This window comes from Cydia fagiglandana, chromosome 6, assembly GCF_963556715.1.
Source record: "Cydia fagiglandana chromosome 6, ilCydFagi1.1, whole genome shotgun sequence".
NCBI lineage: Eukaryota > Metazoa > Arthropoda > Insecta > Lepidoptera > Tortricidae > Cydia > Cydia fagiglandana.
In genome coordinates this window covers 18257198-18276616 of record NC_085937.1, presented here as the reverse complement: position 1 = coordinate 18276616, position 19419 = coordinate 18257198, and the positions used below count along the sequence as shown (strand labels likewise).

The following is a 19419-nucleotide window of genomic DNA, read 5'->3' as shown; positions in this document are numbered from 1 at the left end:
CCTAGTAGTAAGTATATGTGGATTGAAACTAATTTAGTTACTTGTTTTATCAGGTTCGAGTAGAGAACAGCTGTATAGAGCCAACGAAATGTTTCCCTTGCGATGCCAATAAGGAACACTACGCCGGAGACGAGTGGCAAGTAAGTAAATAGGAATACAAGATTGTTTTGACTATTTTTTTTAAAGCTACCTTCAAGAAAAGAGCGTACTCCCATCTTGCAGGTTGGCAACGCACTTACATCCCCTCTGTTGGAGGTGTCCATGGACGACCATAAAAACTATATTATAAAAGAAAATACCTACTCATTGAGACGATTCTAACAATCCTAAACTCAATACATTTCAACCTTCGGTGTCATCAGTTCACCTTAGTCACCAGTCTTATATCGCCGGGTGACAATGACAAGCAAAAGTCACTAACTAACATCATTGAAATTATTGGACATTGCAATAAACCATGTTAAAAGTGTAATAAAGTGCATTGTTACTTTCATTTTTTAATATTAAAAATATAATAATATTTAATATTTTTTTAATATTTTTTTGTATTTAATAGTGAGTTTTGCTTGTCATATATACAAATAATATGCTAAAGAGCCGAATTAAACATCTGGAATTGTTTCAAATTTTACTTTCTTTTGAAGAATAGAACTAACTGTTTTGTATTCTCAGGAAGACGCATGCAGCAAATGCACGTGCAGCAAGCTGGAAGGAGAGCACGTTGCGCACGTGTCGTGCACGAAAATGACGTGCTCCGTGCCCGTGTGCGCGCAGGGCGAGGAACTACTCACCACACCACGACCTGGCGCTTGCTGCTCTGAGTACTTGTGCGGTGAGTTTATACAAGTTTCCGTTAGATGGCGCTGCAGCATTGCTACATCGCGCTAACGGTGTGTCGACGTAGAATGTATGCATAAGTAGCGCGCATGGCTGTGTCGTGATCAAAAATGACGTGCTCGGTGCCCGTGTGCGCGCAGGGCGAAGAACTCCTCACCACACCACGACCTGGCGCTTGCTGTTCTGAGTACTCGTGCGGTGAGTTTACACAATTGTCCGTTAGATGGCGCTGTAGTGGGAGCCGCAATTGCTACATCGCGCTAATGGTGTGTTGATGTAGAATCTATAAGTAGCACTCTCATTGTGTAGTGCGCTTAAACAGCGTCGTGCCTGTGTGCGTGCAAGGAGAGGAACTTTAAAACCAACCCTCTAAAGCTTAATATTAGTTTGAACAATACAACAGTCTCTTTTGTCAATGAAACTAAATTTTTAGGGATATGGGTAGACGAAAATTTAAGTTGGAAAAAGCATGTTGATCCTCTTTGTAACAAGCTTAGCAACTTCGCTTATGCACTTCGAGGACTGATACGGATTTCCACTAAAAAAGCTGCATTGCAATCATATTACGCATTTTTTCAGTCGAACATCATTTTTGGGTTGAAAATTTGGGGAAACTGTGTAGATATACAAAGATTGTTCGTATTTCAAAAAAAGTGCGTGCGTATTTTGAGTGGAATTAGGTCAAATCGTGTGTCGTGTAGAGAATTATTTAAGCAATTAAGTCTACCCACCCTGTCAGCGCTGTATATAATGGAGCTCTGTAAGCTTGTACGGCGATATCCTGGCATATATCCGCTGAAAACCAATTTTAATAGTGATAGGCTCAATAAAATATTTGTTCATGACGTTCAGGCTCCTGTTGGTAAAACAGCAATGTTCTTGAGATGCCATAGGCATGTTGCGGCAAACATTTACAACGCCTTACCGACTGAAATTAAGCCTCTTTCGCCTACTTAATTCTTCCCTAGTCTAAAGAAATTACTTATTGAGCTGTGTTCGTATAGCCTTAACGAGTACTTTATAAGACTTAATGTAAGATAGAATGAATTGCCTGCTTGCTATTATTTTAAATATGGCAAATAAATAAATGAAATGAAATGAAACTTCTTCTTCTTAGCACATCACAGCCTGGCGCTTGCTGTCCGGAGTACTTTGTGCGGCGAGTTTACCGGATTGTCCGTTAGATGGCGCAGTGGCGCTGTAACCGGTGATTCGATTGATACATAGCGCGAACATCGTTTCTGCATATATTTTACCGATAATCTTTTGTTTTTGATACTCGATGCATTTGTTCCATGTGTATCTGTGTTTTAAAATTTGTAATATTCTTTACAGTACAAAAACCGCAAGCATTGTGTGAAGAGCCTAAGAAGATGGAATGTGGATACGGCCAAATACTGAAACAGAAAACTACGCCTAGCGGATGCAAGGAGTTTGCCTGTGGTATGTTGTCTTATAAACTACGAGAGATAGATCAAATCTAATTTTTTTCCTTGATTTCCTGTTACGATTATATATAAATCTTCTAAATTATTTGCGTTGGGAAACTGCTCTACGTACGTACAATCCAAATACGAATAGATGACACAAAAAGGGTTTCGAACGATATTTTCTAATATCGGTCAGAGGTTAACGACAGTAGGTACATCTACTTTATACTGCAAAACGTAATTCAAGACCAAAAAAAGTAAGAAATGTTGCCACTTTTTTACTAGCGCGTCTTGTATTTATGTACAAATAAATAAATAAAAGTACTTTTTTAAATAGTAGGAGTAAAATTACTAATGAATAAATTATCTTAGCGTGAATATTTAACAAAAGGGATTTACAATTTTACAAACAAATTATTGCAATGGCAACATTGTCTCACTTTTTTTGGTCTTGAATTACGTTTTACAATATAGTTAGGTATATTTAAATAGGTACCGTTAAGATTCAAACTGTAGATAAGGGCTGATTTAGACGGCGCGCGAGCTCGCATGCGAGTTTAGTTACATTGCGGACTGTTGGTTACGTCCAATTCAACTCACCGACCAAAAAACCGCAATGTAATGAAACTCGCATGCGATTGCGAGTTCGCACGCCGTCTAAATCAGCCCTAATTATCCCTGAAACTAAATTAAGATCATAAGTATTGTTGAGAAAGATATTTTTGCACATTAAATATACAGTGGCGTTCAAAAGTGCACGGATAAATGTCGACCGTAATGCCTTAATATTACGGTTGAAACATCTCCATGCACTTTTGAACGCCAGTGTACATACATGCTTAATTATTTTAAATCATCAGGTTGAAATACTTTTTGTTATTAGAATGTAAGCCGGCCAGCGAATGCGAGCACATCCCAACCGACAGCGAGGTGGAAATCATGCCGGGCATGCAACGCATCATCGACAATTCCGGCTGTTGTCCGAAAGCACAACTGTTGTGTCGGCCCGACACGTGCCCCGCGCCCGTGTCGTGCCCGCCTCATCACACGCGTCGTGTCGTTAATATCACGGGCGGTTGCTGTCCGGATTATAAGTGTGGTAAGTTATTCGGTGAAACATGGGAGTCGTTTTTTAGGTTTTCGAGACTTTATTTTTTTTGTAAAGCGCACGTCTCAGTAGATATAACTATTGTGTTGATTATCTGTATAGCACTTATCGCGTAACCATGACAAGATTTGTCAGGAAACATTTCATATACATGTCGGCGGCCGATCGTAAGATCAGGCAGATCGTAATGTTCCTGTGTATTGTTTTGAGGATAGTCACTTTAAACCAATATATAGGTAAGATAGGTTCGTTAGGTTGCTTCAGATGCCCGAAGGGCAAACTGCCCAGAAAGCCCCGCTCCGTCGACTCAAAGATGTTCACGTTTTACGATATGCCTAGGAATTTCACGATATGCCTGATGTTACGATCGGCCGCCGACATACATACAACATGAGCATGAACTGTGGTAATAAAAGTAAAAAGGATGCAATATTTTTAAAATGTTTGAGAGTTATTTATTAGAGGCGAAAGAATCATCAGGGTAAGTGCTAACCCCACTGCCAAAAGAGTGTTTTAATGTTAAAAATATCTTTTCACCACACCAGCTCGGAAAGGCTAACTTTGCACTTCAAAAACTAATAGCAAAGTTGCATTTTATTCACATGTGAGGCAAAGTAATCAAATGCAAATTTTGAATTGTTTTCTTATGTTTGCTGGTATAATTGACTTTTAAATGATGATTTTGGATGATAAATATAATAACATAACATTAATAACAATAACATTCATTTGGATTTGATTTGGTTTGATTTTTTTTTGATATTTTACATTTAATATTTGCTTAGGGTTGGTATGGTGAAAAATTTTGTGTTTCACTTGGGGGCAAATTTTGTTTAACCCTCGTGCTTTGAAACCCTCGCAACGCTCAAGATTCCATTTTTCGAACCACTCGCTACGCTCGTGGTTCAATTTTGGAATCTTTCGCTTGCTCGGGTATCAATATTAGCACGAGCGGTTAAACAACAACTTTGCCCCCGAGTGAAACAAATAACTATTTCACAGAACTGCCGACCGACAAATGCTTGGTGACTCTAGAGTGGGAGGCGGCACCAAAAGGCGGGGAAAAGGCACGTGCTACACCGCAAACTATGCTGAAAGATGTAAGTTTAAGTTCACATTCTAAAATATTATTTCTATAGAAATCTTAGAAGAATATCGTTTAATATCACGAAATACTTGGAAGCTACATGTAAACTGCATTTGCAGTTAGAGTATTAGATAAAGTAATATCTGAAACTTCCTCATCTTAGTTAATATGTGGCTTTCTATTACAATAGGGTCATATCTAAAAGTCCTTATGCTTCATGCGCATAAGGACACTTTAGATATGGAACGCCACATACACCTTAATTTTTAGGGTTCCGTACCCAAAGGGTAAAACGGGACCCTATTACTAAGACTTCGCTGTCCGTCCGTCCGTCCGTCCGTCCGTCTGTCACCAGGCTGTATCTCACGAACCGTGATAGCTAGACAGTTGAAATTTTGACAGATGATGTATTTCTGTTGCCGCTATAACAACAAATACTAAAAACAGAATAAAATAAAGATTTAAATGGGGCTCCCATACAACAAACGTGATTTTTGACCAAAGTTAAGCAACGTCGGGAGGGGTCAGTACTTGGATGGGTGACCGTTTTCTTTTTGCTTTTTTTTGTTTTTTTTTTGCATTATGGTACGGAACCCTTCGTGCGCGAGTCCGACTCCGACAAAAAAAAAGCAAAATAAAAAACGGTCACCCATCCAAGTACTGACCCCTCCCGACGTTGCTTAACTTTGGTCAAAAATCACGTTTGTTGTATGGGAGCCCCATGTAAATCTTTATTTTATTCTGTTTTCAGTGTTTGTTGTTATAGCGGCAACAGAAATACATCATCTGTGAAAATTTCAACTGTCTAGCTATCACGGTTCGTGAGATACAGCCTGGTGACAGACAGACGGACAGACGGACGGACGGACGGACGGACAGCGAAGTCTTAGTAATAGGGTCCCGTTTTACCCTTTGGGTACGGAACCCTAAAAAAAACAATGTTTGCTACACTTTGCAGTTTTATTTAAAGAAAAGTTGGGTTTCGTGGATTTTTTATTTTATTTATTTCATTGCATGTTTGAGAATAGCACTATACAATATACATACCTCGGCGGGAAATGGTGTTGCCCGCCTCAGACCTATCCGTCTATATGTCTTCGGCCGGCAACCTCTTTCGTCCCGGCCTCTGTAGTAATGTACTATTACGACATCAAATACAATAGTTTGCCTTTTTCAATTTTATTTAAGTAGCCTTTATACCCGCATACTGGCCCTCTCTAACATACCACTATCCTTGACTCGCGATTGTGCCCGTGTAAAAGTTTCAACCCACTCTTTGCAACCTAACAACATTGGAAGTCTACTGTTTAAAATTACCTCCCTTTACTATTTTGGTGGTATTTTGGTCGACTTGTGGTCCAGGGAAAGGTCGAGGGTACCAGGCCACGAGGAAGATCGCCTATGAGGTGGACTGACCAGATAAAAGCGGCAGTAAATGGCTCATCATCACTACATGAATCACGAGGAAGGCGGCCATCAGAGAATAGCGATGGGCGAGTCGAGTTATCTGATTCGAATAATCCGAATCAACCTACAGATGAGTTGATTCGAATCAAGACTATTGGCAATCCGAATCAACTCGGCCACTAAACTGACTGGTAACTTGGTATCCGATCCGCTGACTCGGCGAATGAATCGCCAATTCACCAACTCTCCGAGCCGAGTCAACGCTACGCTAAGGCCATTCAAAAAGAAACCTTAATACGATAGCCCGAAGGTACTTTTTACAACAACTGCCGCTTGATTCGCCGTTTCAATCCGAGTTGACTGGTACTATGACCATTCAAAAATAAACCTTAATTCCGTAGCCCGAAGGTTCTTTTTACAACAACTGCCGCTTGATTCGCCATCCCGAGTCGAGTTCACTGCTAGTATGGCCATTGAAAAATAAACCTTAATTCGGTGCCCTGAAGGTTCCGTTTACAACAACTGCCGCTTGACTCGTTTGCGGCTCCGCGGCCCGTGATCTTGTCGCGAACCACGCAAACCGTCGAGTCGAGTCAGTTCGAATTTCAACTCGGATCAGTGGCCGAATCGATTCGAATGATTCGAATCGAAAAAAAGTGGACTCGTCACATCGCTATCAGAGAAGAGTGGCGACGTGTGGTGGCAACACCTGAAGTGATGACCACGACCACTCTGTCAAGAGTGATACCGACGAAGAAGAAGACTATTTCGGTCTATCAGTTTATACCGCATCTGTTTTACTGACTCAAACTTTTTCTAGTTGGACTCAGCGTGGCTGGACGGGCCGTGCCGCTCGTGCCGCTGCTCGGCGTCGGCCGCCGGCTCGGGCCCCGCGCCGCGCTGCGCCGTGACGTCGTGCCCCGCGCTGGGCGCCGGCGACCAGTTCGTGCTGGAGCCGCGCCCCGTGCCCTTCGCCTGCTGCCCCGCCGCCGCGCAGGTCGCCTGTCGGGCCGGAGACACCGTCTACAGAGTGAGTAAATAATTTCATTGTTTTTACCTTTAATTCCGACGTTTCAGCTGAGTTGCACCAGCTGTGGTCACGGAAAGACCCAACGACGACGAAGACGGGTAGACCCGTTTGTGTAATTAAATAGGTATGTGTACAACACGCGAGAGTTTAAAGTGTTAATTGTCAACAACTTTTCTGAAATTATTGTGTGGTTGTAGTTGGGATAGTTATTTGTGTGAAAATCAATAAATGTCCATATACGAGTCACCGTCAAACAATGAGGTCAAAGTTGATCATTCGAAGTCGGCTTTTCAAACACCTCTTCATAAAAAAATAACTACATAGACGTCACATTAAATTGTATTTACTCTACTCATCTCTTATGTTTTTATTGGGTCTACTGAAATGAATGGAAAACCAAGAAAATTGTTATTTTGATGGTGTAATATAACAAAAAATTGTATACGGTTTAACTTTTACAGAATTAAATAATATCAATTTATTTAACAAGTGTTACAAATACGGTGACACCGTGCATATTGTGACTATTCGTCAACGACCCTCCCCTGCCGGTAAATTCTAATTCATCCACTTATGTTTTGCTTCAGGTGGGCGAAAACTGGACGAATCCCCACGACGTATGCGAATCTTATCAATGCGTACAAGTCGAAGATGGGAAATTAGAGAAGGTCACAACCGTGCAGACCTGCCCTACAGATTGCGAACCGGTAATATGTTTTCAACATTGCAAATCCACAGGTCCTGTATTTTATACAGGGACCGTTACCGGTATAACTAAAAATCAAGAATATAATTATATCTCTATATCTCTATTAATCATAATTTGCATGTGTAATATACCGGTATTCGGTGCCTTAGTTTATATACATGTGGATTAATTGATTCTAGTATTTATTATTTAAATGGTGCCATAATCCTGGTCACGGCACCACAAAGTGTTAATGACATTTTATGATTAAAACTAGAGTTTTTTCAAATAAATATTAGTTCATCTCGCGCGCGAAATAATGTTGCGGCGCACTCGTTTTGATTCTGAAGGCTTTTTTATTTACTTCTGGGCCAACAACTATTTTTACAAACGACCCCGGATAATTTAAATCTTAATTTCAATTATTTTTTTGCAAAATCCGATGTTTTAACTAACAATGTATCTCCCAGGGTTGGAAGTACTTCCCCGCCGAGCCCTCGAGCGGCCAGTGCTGCGGCAAGTGCAAGCCAGTAGCTTGCGTGTGTACTGGCGTTGAACGGCCCATTGGCACGACGTGGCAGTCCGCGGACCTGTGTACTAACTACACTTGTGTGTTGGCTGATGGCAACGTAAGTACTACCTACAACCACAGAAGTACTTCCCCGCCGAGCCCTCGAGCGGCCAGTGCTGCGGCAAGTGCAAGCCAGTAGCTTGCGTGTGCACTGGCGTTGAACGGCCCATTGGTACCACGTGGCAGTCCCCGGACCTGTGTACTAACTACACTTGTGTGTGTACTACTACATTACCTACATTCGGAAAATCGCGGGGCACTTTTGGATGAGACTAGCCCAGGACCGGGATAAGTGGCGTACACGAAGAGAGGCCTATGCTCAGCAGTGGGCGACTGAAGGCTAGAATGATGATGATGACATTACCTACAACCACAGAATAAGTAATAGTACCATCGCGTCGTAAACTGTCCATATGATCGATAGACAGGTGTTAAGTGTTGCTGTTTGTACTGATGATGATGCTCTCCTGACCGATTTCGGCCACAGCGACTGTGTGCTCTGGAGTAGGCAATTTTTAACTCGTGTTATTAGAGTGTAGCTGATCCACTCTCTGGTGCGCCCTTAAGTGGCTCACGTACCCTATCTTCTTGCTAAATAATCGAGCGCATTTTGGGCACGTCAGCACACCACCTAAATAATTGTAGGAAATTGAGGCTGGCGGCCGGGCTTTAAGCTCATCTCGTTTTTTGTCGAGCTCACTGCGGCGTTCAGCCTCAAAAACGCTAACTCGATCACGAATGATGCGCCGCCATTCGGGCCGCTGCGCTGCCTTTCGCTCCCAGTCAGAGGGCTCTAGTTTGCATCTCTTCATATGTCTTTTCAGAACATCCTTATACCGTAAGTACTGGTAAGAAACTTTGACAAATCCGAAGTTTGACAGCGATACAGGGACGAATTATGCTGTCCTTTTCTAATGTATCTCACTATCCCTTTTGGCTATTTAGGGTTGTCAAAATTCTATTAGTCATTATCTTATCTGTGACTGCACGCAAAGGGACGTCAAGTTGTGCCACCCCTAATAATTGCTCAGCAATGCTGTGCCGAACGGATTCGAGAATGCCCGAAAGTAGGAGTGTCACCCTACTGCTACAACAAAAACCGGGCGAGTCGGACTCGCGCACGTAGGGTTCCGTACCATAATGCAAAAAAAAAAACAAAAAAAAAAGCAAAAACAAAACGGTCACCCATCCAAGTACTGACCACTCCCGACGTTGCTTAACTTTGGTCAAAAATCACGTTTGTTGTACGGGAGCCCCATTTAAATCTTTATTTTATTCTGTTTTTAGTATTTGTTGTTATAGCAGCAACAGAAATACATCATCTGTGAAAATTTCAACTGTCTAGCTATCACGGTTCGTGAGATACAGCCTGGTGACAGACGGACGGACGGACGGACGGACGGACGGACAGCGAAGTCTTAGTAATAGGGTCCCGTTTTACCCCTTTGGGTACGGAACCCTAAAAAAGTCCAACCTAACCCATATCATAAATGATCACTATGATCAGTTCTAATAAAGCATTTCATGAAATGATTAGAATCTAAATTTCGGCGGAGTCAGATTAAATATAGACGTCCACAGGGCCGCATCGCACGCAAGGATTTTAGTATTCTTTGTATAGAAATTAAGTCACACAAGTGCGTCCACTAATCCATTGCGTGTGATGCGTCCAATATGGCCCTGTGGACGTCTACCTTAAATATTGCGTAGTTGTATTGTATTGTTGTGACTCTTTTAAGAGCAGAGTCTTTTATCTTCCAGCTGCAAGTCCAAACGTCAAACGAGACCTGCCCTGAAGTCCCCGTGGCCTTGAGGAAGCAGTTCGTCCTGAAAGAGGAGAAGCCGGCGGGCAAGTGCTGCAAGACACAGGAGCCTGTTGCTTGCCGAGTGGGGAATGACATTTACCAGGTATGTCCATATAGATACTAGCCGTCGTAATCTTTTAATATTGTCATTGTCATCCGTGTCATAATATATTAGTTAGATTACCTGCATATTTTCTATCAAATAACACAAACAAGCCAGTGAAACCTGCGTCGAAAATAAATTGGCGATACACCCGGTTGTAAATGTAATTTTATATGTGAACACAAACACGTATAAAAAGTTAAAAGTGTTAAAACCAACTCTGGTTTTGCTTTCATAGAATTGATTGCCAAGTTGCTCCTAGGTTTGGAAACTCTCGATATTAAAGAGTATTAGTATTCTTCAGCCTATGTTCAGCAGTGGACGTCTTATGGCTGAGATGATGATGATGATGATGAGTATTCTTTATCTATCAGACAATTTGCCCCAGAGTTATCTAATTACTGCCTACCTTTAATATTCCAGGAGGGTCAAACATGGCAGTCTCCAGATCCGTGCAAGAACTTCACTTGCGCACGCGACGGCACTGGCCGACTGGCGCACTCGCCCAATGTAGAGACTTGCACGACGACTTGCAAGCGAGGCTGGAAATATGTGACGCCAGCGCCTGGCGTCTGCTGCGGACATTGCAGACAGGAGCAGTGCGTGGTGGAAGATGAGTTGAAGGACGCAGGTATGCTAGTAAATAACGTTTACGGACGTGTGTTTTGTCAGGATAGCCGAATGTTAAAAACTGCAGTTGCCTGTGGTAGCGCCAATACATATGCACGATAACATTTAAATAAGGCTATAAATATGTGAAGCCAGCGCCTGGCGTCTGCTGCGGACATTGCAAACAGGAGCAGTGCGTGGTGGAGGATGAGTTGAAGGACGCAGGTATGCTAGAAAATAACGTTCACGGACGTGTATTTTGTCAGGATAGCCGAATGTTAAATATTGCAGTTGCTTGTGGTAGCACCAATACATTTGCACGATAACATGTAAATAAGGCTAGAAATATGTGAAGCCAGTGCCTGGCGTCTGCTGCGGACATTGCAGACAGGAGCAGTGTGTGGTGAAAGATGACTTTAAGGACGCAGGTATGCTAGTAAATAACGTTTTCAGGCGTGTGTTTTGTCAGGATGGCCGAATGTTAAAAACTGCAGTTGCCTGTGGTAGCGCCAATACATATGCACGATAACATTTAAATAAGGCTATAAATATGTGAAGCCAGCGCCTGGCGTCTGCTGCGGACATTGCAGACAGGAGCAGTGCGTGGTGGAGGATGAGTTGAAGGACGCAGGTATGCTAGTAAATAACGTTTTCGGGCGTGTGTTTTGTCAGGATGGCCGAATGTTAAAAACTGCAGTTGCCTGTGGTAGCGCCAATACATATGCACGATAACATTTAAATAAGGCTATAATTGTTTAATTGTTTAATTGTTTATTTATTAGACATTCATAAGCATAACAGATGCACTAAATCGCTTACAAGCTATATACTTCTTCTTCATCCATTTTTTCATTAAATTAAAAATTAAATTAAAATTATTATAAAATTTTTCATGTCACACATTTTTTGGTCAGATAACGACTCAGGAATACTGAGAGCTCTTTGCCAAAACTACCAACACTATCCGCGAATATGTCGACCTGCGGGGCAAACTTGGACAAGACATTAAGAAGCTCTAAAGCCCGAGCCGTGGGCGAGTTAGCGGCGCGGCGGGTGCGCGCGGGGCACCCCGCGAATAGGCGCGCCGGGCGCCGCGCGGGCAGCGCGCTCAGGCCCGGGGGACAGGGACGCCACACCGGGACGAACAGGCCGAGTCGAGCCAGTACACTCGGATTATTTACTGTGTTGTTTATTACTCCATAGTAGTGTAACAACAACAACAGTTTCCGCCTGAGCTCCAGCGTATGAAGCCCCACCATACCCGAGACGAAAAGCGAAGGATACAGGAGAGGGTAGTATCCATACTGCCTCTTGTACAGGTATCGGGCGAATCGTCTTTGGACTCTCTCCACCATTAACTGGTATATTTCCTCCCTGGGGTCCCTCGCTATGGCTCCAAACTCTAACTTGCTCCGGACGTAAGCATTGTACAACAATTATCGCTACCCTGATGTTTTTAAACTGCGCGGATACCCTCATTATGAACCCGAGCGTTTTCGTAGCGGCTTTACACGTCTGTGTTATATGTGTACGGAAGTCCAGCTCCACATCCAGTTTGAGTCCCAAATCAGATATTTCACTGACTCTTTCAAGCGGAACGTCTCGAAGATGGTATGCAGCGTACACTGGTGAACGAGCCCTAGTAAAAGTGACGGTTTTACACTTAGATGCGTTAAATTGCAGTTTGTTAGCATCACTCCAATCTACAACAGCCTCAATATCTTTCTGCAGTTTGGCACAGTCATCCCGTTCACCAATCTGCAGGAAGAGCTTGAGATCATCTGCAAATAATAGGCACCTAGAGTTTCTGACGACCTTCGGTAGATCGTTGATCATCAGTAGAAACAGAGTCGGTCCCAACGTGCTGCCCTGACTAACACCTGATCGGGTGTAATATGGCTGGGACTGATATCCGGACAATGCTACGTACTGACTACGACCACGTAGGTATAAATATGTGAAGCCAGCGCCTGGCGTCTGCTGCGGACATTGCAGACAGGAGCAGTGCGTGGTGGAAGATGAGTTGAAGGACGCAGGTATGCTAGTAAATAACGTTCACGGACTTGTATTTTGTCAGGACAGCCGAATGTTAAAAACTGCAGTTGCTTGCGGTAGCGCCAATACACTTACACAATAACATGTAAATAAAGTTAGAAATATGTGAAGCCAGTGCCTGGCGTTTGCTGCGGACATTGCAAACTGGAGCTGTGCGTGGTGGAGATGAGTTAAAGGATGCAGGTATGTTAACATAGGGACGTGTGTTTGTCAGGATGGCCGAATGTTAAAAAACCACAGTTGCTCGTAGTTGTGCTTGGTAATTCGCGCACTCGGCCAACCAATAGGGAGTATTACTGCAATGTTCTGCCGCCAGAGTACAGCATTAGCACCCATCGTAAACCATAGAGTAATTTATACATACTGTGCCTTAAATTGTTTTTGTCAAGTTTTCACAGGTAATAAAATATGACATTGATACATCAAGGCGGTTTGTTTACAATGGGCCTACCGGGAAACGCGATTTTCGCTAACGCAACGCAAACGGCTATCTCTCAGCTATCTCTTTATCGCTCGAATATGCAAGAGTGATACAGAGGTTAGATAACAAAATTTCGAATCTCTCGTTTGCGTAGACCCCTATATTGTGACTGACCTACGCAGAGTTTCGCGTAATATTCCCTATTATCCTATTTTTGTCCGGTTGCAGAAAATAAATGATTATATTTACTTTCAAGGTTCGATCTGGAAGTCAGCTGACAACTGCACAACGTACACGTGCGAGCGCAGCGGCGACGACCTGCTGATGACGTCATCGCGCGCGCCCTGCCCCGACGTGACGTCATGCGCGGTGGAAGACCTCGTCAACGAGACCTGCTGCACGGTGTGCAAGGAGAAACCCGCTGCCCTTAGTGAGTTACACCACAGAATAAATAATACTACTAGGTACAGAAGACTAACTCTCTAACAAAACGTGTCTAGGTGGCGACAGCGCGGCTTATGGCTAGTCACCAAAATTGGTGTGGAACGGATGTATGTACTTTTAGCTACCTGTTGCAATACGACGAAATCGCGGAGTGAGCCACGCCTGGTTACACAGAAAGTTCCTCAATTTGTTTGTTTTTTTTCGTTTAATTGTGGGTTCAAAAGGACCTAGGTGCGTAGTTTTTTAACCGATCATCATCTTCCTCGCGTTGTTCCGGCGTTTTTGCTACGGCTCATGGGAGCCTGGGATCCGCTTGGCAACTAATCTCAAGAATTGGCGTAGGCACTACTTTTTACGAAAGCGACTGCGATCTGACCTTCCAACCCAGAAGGTGAACTAGGCCTTTTTGGGATTAGTTCGGTCACGATGTTTTCCTTCATCGAAAAGCGACTGGTAAATATCAAATGCCATTTCGAACATAAGTTCCGAAAGACTCCGAGGTACGAGCCGCGGTTTAAACCCTCGATCTCCGGATTGAAAGTCGCACGCTCTTACCGCTAGGCCACCACCGCATCAGTTTTTTAACCGATCATTTTTTTTATTTGAGAAGTATACCTAGCTAGGTATACTTACTTTTAGACTGGCTAAATTTTTGACAAATTCCAAGAAGTGGAAACGAATGGTTAAAAGGTGAAATTATTTAAATAGCATTTCAAACTTAATTCATGTTTTTTTTATTGCAGAAACATGCTACCCCGAGGAAATACCACAATCGGAGACAGTGGGTCTGATCCGCGTGACCCTACGACCCCATGGCGTCTGCGTGAACGCTGCTCCCGTGCCAGGGTTCAGAGAATGTCGCGGGTCATGCCAATCCGGCACACTCTACAACAACCGTAAGTCAGCTAGGCTACATATGTCTCCATAGTATGGTTTCCCGATTCGTGGATCCGTTTCCACGTGAATACTGCTCCCGTGCCAGGCTTCCGATAATGCCGTGGTTCATACCAATCCGGCATACTCTACAACAACCCAACCGTAAGTCAGCTAGTTAACATATATCACCATAGTATGGTTTCCCGATTCGTGGGTCCGTTTCCACGACTGCTCCCGTGCCAGGTTTCCGAGAATGTCGCGGGTCATGCCAATCCGGCACACTCTACAACAACCGTAAGTCAGCTAGTTAACATATATCACCATGGTATGGTTTCCCGGTTCATGGATCCGTTTCCACGAGAATACTGCTCCCGTGCCAGGCTTCCGAGAATGTCGCGGGTCATGCCAATCCGGCACACTCTACAACAACCGTAAGTCAGCTAGTTAACATATATCACCATAGTATGGTTTCCCGATTTGTGGGTCCGTTTCCACGTGAATACTGCTCCCGAGCCGGCTTCCGAGAATGTCGCGGGTCATGTCAATCCGGCACACTCTACAACAACCGTAAGTCAGCTAGTTAACATATATCACCATAGTATGGTTTCCCGATTTGTGGGTCCGTTTCCACGTGAATACTGCTCCCGAGCCGGCTTCCGAGAATGTCGCGGGTCATGTCAATTCGGCACACTCTACAACAACCGTAAGTCAGCTAGTTAACATATATCACCATAGTATGGTTTCCCGATTCGTGGGTCCGTTTCCACGTGAATACTGCTCCCGTGCCAGGCTTCAGAGAATGCCGCGGGTCATGCCAATCCGGCACACTCTACAACAACCGTAAGTCAACTAGTTAACATATATCACCATAGTATGGTTTCCCGATTCATGATTCCGTTTCCACGTGAATACTGCTCCCGAGCCGGCTTCCGAGAATGTCGCGGGTCATGCCAATCCGGCACACTCTACAACAACCGTAAGTCAGCTAGTTAACATATATCACCATAGTATGGTTTCCCGATTCGTGGGTCCGTTTCCACGTGAATACTGCTCCCGTGCCAGGCTTCAGAGAATGCCGCGGGTCATGCCAATCCGGCACACTCTACAACAACCGTAAGTCAACTAGTTAACATATATCACCATAGTATGGTTTCCCGATTCATGATTCCGTTTCCACGTGAATACTGCTCCCGTGCCAGGCTTCAGAGAATGTCGCGGGTCATGCCAATCCGGCACACTCTACAACAACCGTAAGTCAGCTAGTTAACATATATCACCATAGTATGGTTTCCCCATTCTTGGGTCCGTTTCCACGAGAATACTGCTCCCGAGCCGGCTTCCGAGAATGTCGCGGGTCATGCCAATCCGGCACACTCTACAACAACCGTAAGTCAGCTAGGCTACATATATCACCATAGTATGGTTTCCCGATTCGTGGGTCCGTTTCCACGTGAATACTGCTCCCGTGCCAGGCTTCCGAGAATGCCGTGGCTCATACCAATCCGGCACACTCTACAACAACCGTATGTCAGCTAGGCTACATATATCTCCATAGTATGGTTTCCCGATTCATGGGTTCGGTTCCACGTGAATACTGCTCCCGTGTCAGGCTTCCGGGAATATCGCCATGTCAATCCGGCACACTCTACAACAACCGTAAGTCAGCTAGGCTACATATATCACCATAGTATGGTTTCCCGATTCATGGGTTCGGTTCCACGTGAATACTGCTCCCGTGTCAGGCTTCCGGGAATATCGCCATGTCAATCCGGCACACTCTACAACAACCGTAAGTCAGCTAGGCTACATATTGTAGCGATGCTACGTATTTGCCTAGGATAAATACATGTTTTTCCATACAAGATAACCGGTACAACATGACTGTCGCATTTCCAACAAAATAACATACACCAGAGTATGACACTTAGGTAAAACTATAATGTACCTTCTCAGCTGTAGGTTGGTTGGCATATCCTGCCTCCTGGTTAGCTGGTTTCGAAGAAACAAGTCTAAAGAGTATGCCACTTGAACGGAACTTGTCACCCAAATTGCGCGGAGGTTGTCGAACCAAACCTGGCTTCATGCATATCAAAATGATCCCCCTGGTCTACCCCAACTGCTCAAATAGGTCACTTCCTAATTTAATTAGTATTTTAGAATCATTTTCGGAATTTTTATGAAACATAAATAGTGAATATGAAGGTGTGAAAAGGTTGAAATTTTGACAGGAGAACTGTCAGAGAGTAGACTATGCGTTTAGTTACCGCATCGGAAAGAAGGTATTCTGAATGAAACAAGGTAGGAAACGTACGATAGAAATATAATTATTAGTAATTATTATTAACCACTTAAAATATTACAAGTATTAATGAGCATTGATATTTTTTCGAGAGTCATATGATTTGGAAAAGGTTTAAGTTGGTTTGACGTTTGATGCGTCGATATGGATCGAAACGGAGGGCTGGGGGATTTTTCTAGAATCGACGATGGATGGGGGGGTTGGTACTGGGGCACGCTAGCATTTATACAGTTCCTAATTGAATATCGAAATAAACCGCCTCGCCCCCTTCCGCCGCCTGCCCTGGCCGGTGGAAGATTGGGATATATGTAAAGTGCGCCGTGCGTGTGTGTGTTGTGCGCGAAAAGGGCGTAGCCCACCGAGTGCTTTCCGTGCCGCCGGCGAGCGCAAGCATGGCCGACGGTCGTGTTGCTCCGAGCGCCGTTGCGCGCTCCCTGATGTGCTGAGCGTCGTGGGGACGCTGGTTTTCACCGCAGGGCGCAGTTTCCAAGGCCTGTGGACTGCGTGCCGCCTGGCGATCCCGAGGTGCTTCACACAGGCCTCCCCTTCACTTGCGTGGCCTGTCGACTCCGAGGCGCGACACGTTGGCGCCACCATCAAGCCGTAGGGCACGGCCTTGACCCGCGAGCCGTGTGTCGGACAGCCTTGCCGCGGTCCGACGACCCCAAGGTCTCATCGCGCGGGTCCTTCTTGTGGAACTCCTGAGCGCCGCGGGTTGTTCTCGCCCGGGCTTGCCAAAGCCGGAGCTTGAGGAACGCCCGTCGCCCACCGTCAGCGATCCGCCTGCTGCGTTAAATACCAGCGGGCCTGTGGATGATAGCTACGTTCGGTACCCGTGAGTGCACTAGACTTTTATCCCAGGTTTTGGCCAAGACCCCGCGTCTCGTTCATCTCGCGATCGTAGATTAAGGTTTACTATAGTGTCACCCCATAACCGCCGACAGTTTAGAGAAACCGATTGTATTCTGAGCAGCGCCCGCCCTAGAGCGGAGTGCATTGTAGTAGTTAGCGAATTGTATTAAATTGCATGTCATATATTTGGTCTTATCTTTTCAATATCCTATCAAGTTCCCATTAACCAGGTTAGAGTAATAAGAGGACCCTTGCACTCCAATAGTCCAATGTTTTACTGCGGATCTTATCCGAGGCATTATTTCCATTAATCATTTAGACATTTTAAAAACCTTATTATTTCTTAACAACAACAATATCATTTTTTATACACGACAATATATCACCATAGTATGGTTTCCCGATTCGTGGGTCCGTTTCCACGTGAATACTGCTCCCGTGCCAGGCTTCCGAGAATGCCGTGGCTCATACCAATCCGGCACACTCTACAACAACCGTATGTCAGCTAGGCTACATATATCTCCATAGTATGGTTTCCCGATTCATGGGTTCGGTTCCACGTGAATACTGCTCCCGTGTCAGGCTTCCGGGAATATCGCCATGCCAATCCGGCACACTCTACAACAACCGTAAGTCAGCTAGGCTACATATATCACCATAGTATGGTTTCCCGATTCATGGGTTCGGTTCCACGAGAATACTGCTCCCGTGTCAGGCTTCCGAGAATGCCGTGGCTCATACCAATCCGGCACACTCTACAACAACCGTAAGTCGGCTAGTTAACATATATCACTATAGTATGGTTTCCCGGTTCGTGGGTCCGTTTCCACGAGAATACTGCTCCCGTGCCAGGCTTCCGAGAATGTCGCGGGTCATGCCAATCCGGCACACTCTACAACAACCGTAAGTCAGCTAGTTTACATATATCGCCATAGTATGGTTTTCCGAGCCGTGTAGTCTACGTAAGTACGTACCCACGGCGCCTGCGCCATCGGGCACTCTGTACAAAAAGCGTACATAGGGAAAAAGTGAGGAAAATTATAATAACATAAATTCTAACAACCAAAATTGTCACAATCATCACATGCCTTTTAATTCGAAAGTTGACATTTACTCCAGCCCTCATTATCAGACATAGAAGTTATTGTGGCAAAATAAAATGATTGACAAAATGAAATATCGACATGTCTTATCGATGTATATGTACCTTAACTGTTATTCTTTAATTCTTTAATATTTTGTTAGTTTTCTATTCTTTTGGCACTGTATACCTACTACAGTTTACGTTTTTAACACACGTTAAAAACGTAAACTAGGTTACGTTACGTTTTTGTTTAAGTACACGAAATACAGTACCTAAGAAATTATGTATCAGTTTGTTCAGCTTCATTTGCAATTTGCGTTCTTAAAATTTGTCATATTTTAATGATTAATCTGTTACAAACTTATCGATAACAGATTTATCGATTTTTCATTTTCTCAAACACTCGTTTATGCCACAAAAACTTCTATGTCTGCTCATTATATTAATTTCCAGAGACCGGCAGCCACGACTCGCGGTGCGAATGTTGCCAGGCGACGAAATACACCAAAGTGACGGCGTCGCTGGACTGCGAGGACGGAACCACGCAGCCTCACGTCGTCGCGTCGCCGCTCGAGTGCGGGTGCCGCGCGTGTGGGACCACCGTCTCCAAGTACCCTACTAAGACAGGTATGTAAAACTTTTAACTATTTATTTCTAGCTCGAGTATTAAGCGAGAAGATAGGGTGAGCCACCTAAGGGCGCACCAGAGATTG

General features: G+C 44.2%; 1 protein-coding gene across 1 annotated transcript in view; it reads left to right on the top strand.

Moving 5' to 3' along the window:
* The window catches only part of LOC134665529 (hemocytin), a 94893-nt gene that overhangs the window by 72625 nt on the left and 2849 nt on the right, over nt 1-19419 (top strand). Inside the window, exons 69-82 of the mRNA XM_063522504.1 lie at nt 54-140; nt 673-832; nt 2173-2280; nt 3151-3366; nt 4378-4475; nt 6690-6899; nt 7487-7606; nt 8058-8216; nt 9920-10066; nt 10490-10697; nt 10811-10900; nt 13408-13581; nt 14339-14491; nt 19160-19333. Of these exons, the coding sequence (XP_063378574.1) occupies nt 54-140; nt 673-832; nt 2173-2280; nt 3151-3366; nt 4378-4475; nt 6690-6899; nt 7487-7606; nt 8058-8216; nt 9920-10066; nt 10490-10697; nt 10811-10900; nt 13408-13581; nt 14339-14491; nt 19160-19333 (2104 nt within the window). The remainder of the gene's footprint in view (nt 1-53; nt 141-672; nt 833-2172; nt 2281-3150; nt 3367-4377; nt 4476-6689; nt 6900-7486; nt 7607-8057; nt 8217-9919; nt 10067-10489; nt 10698-10810; nt 10901-13407; nt 13582-14338; nt 14492-19159; nt 19334-19419) is intronic.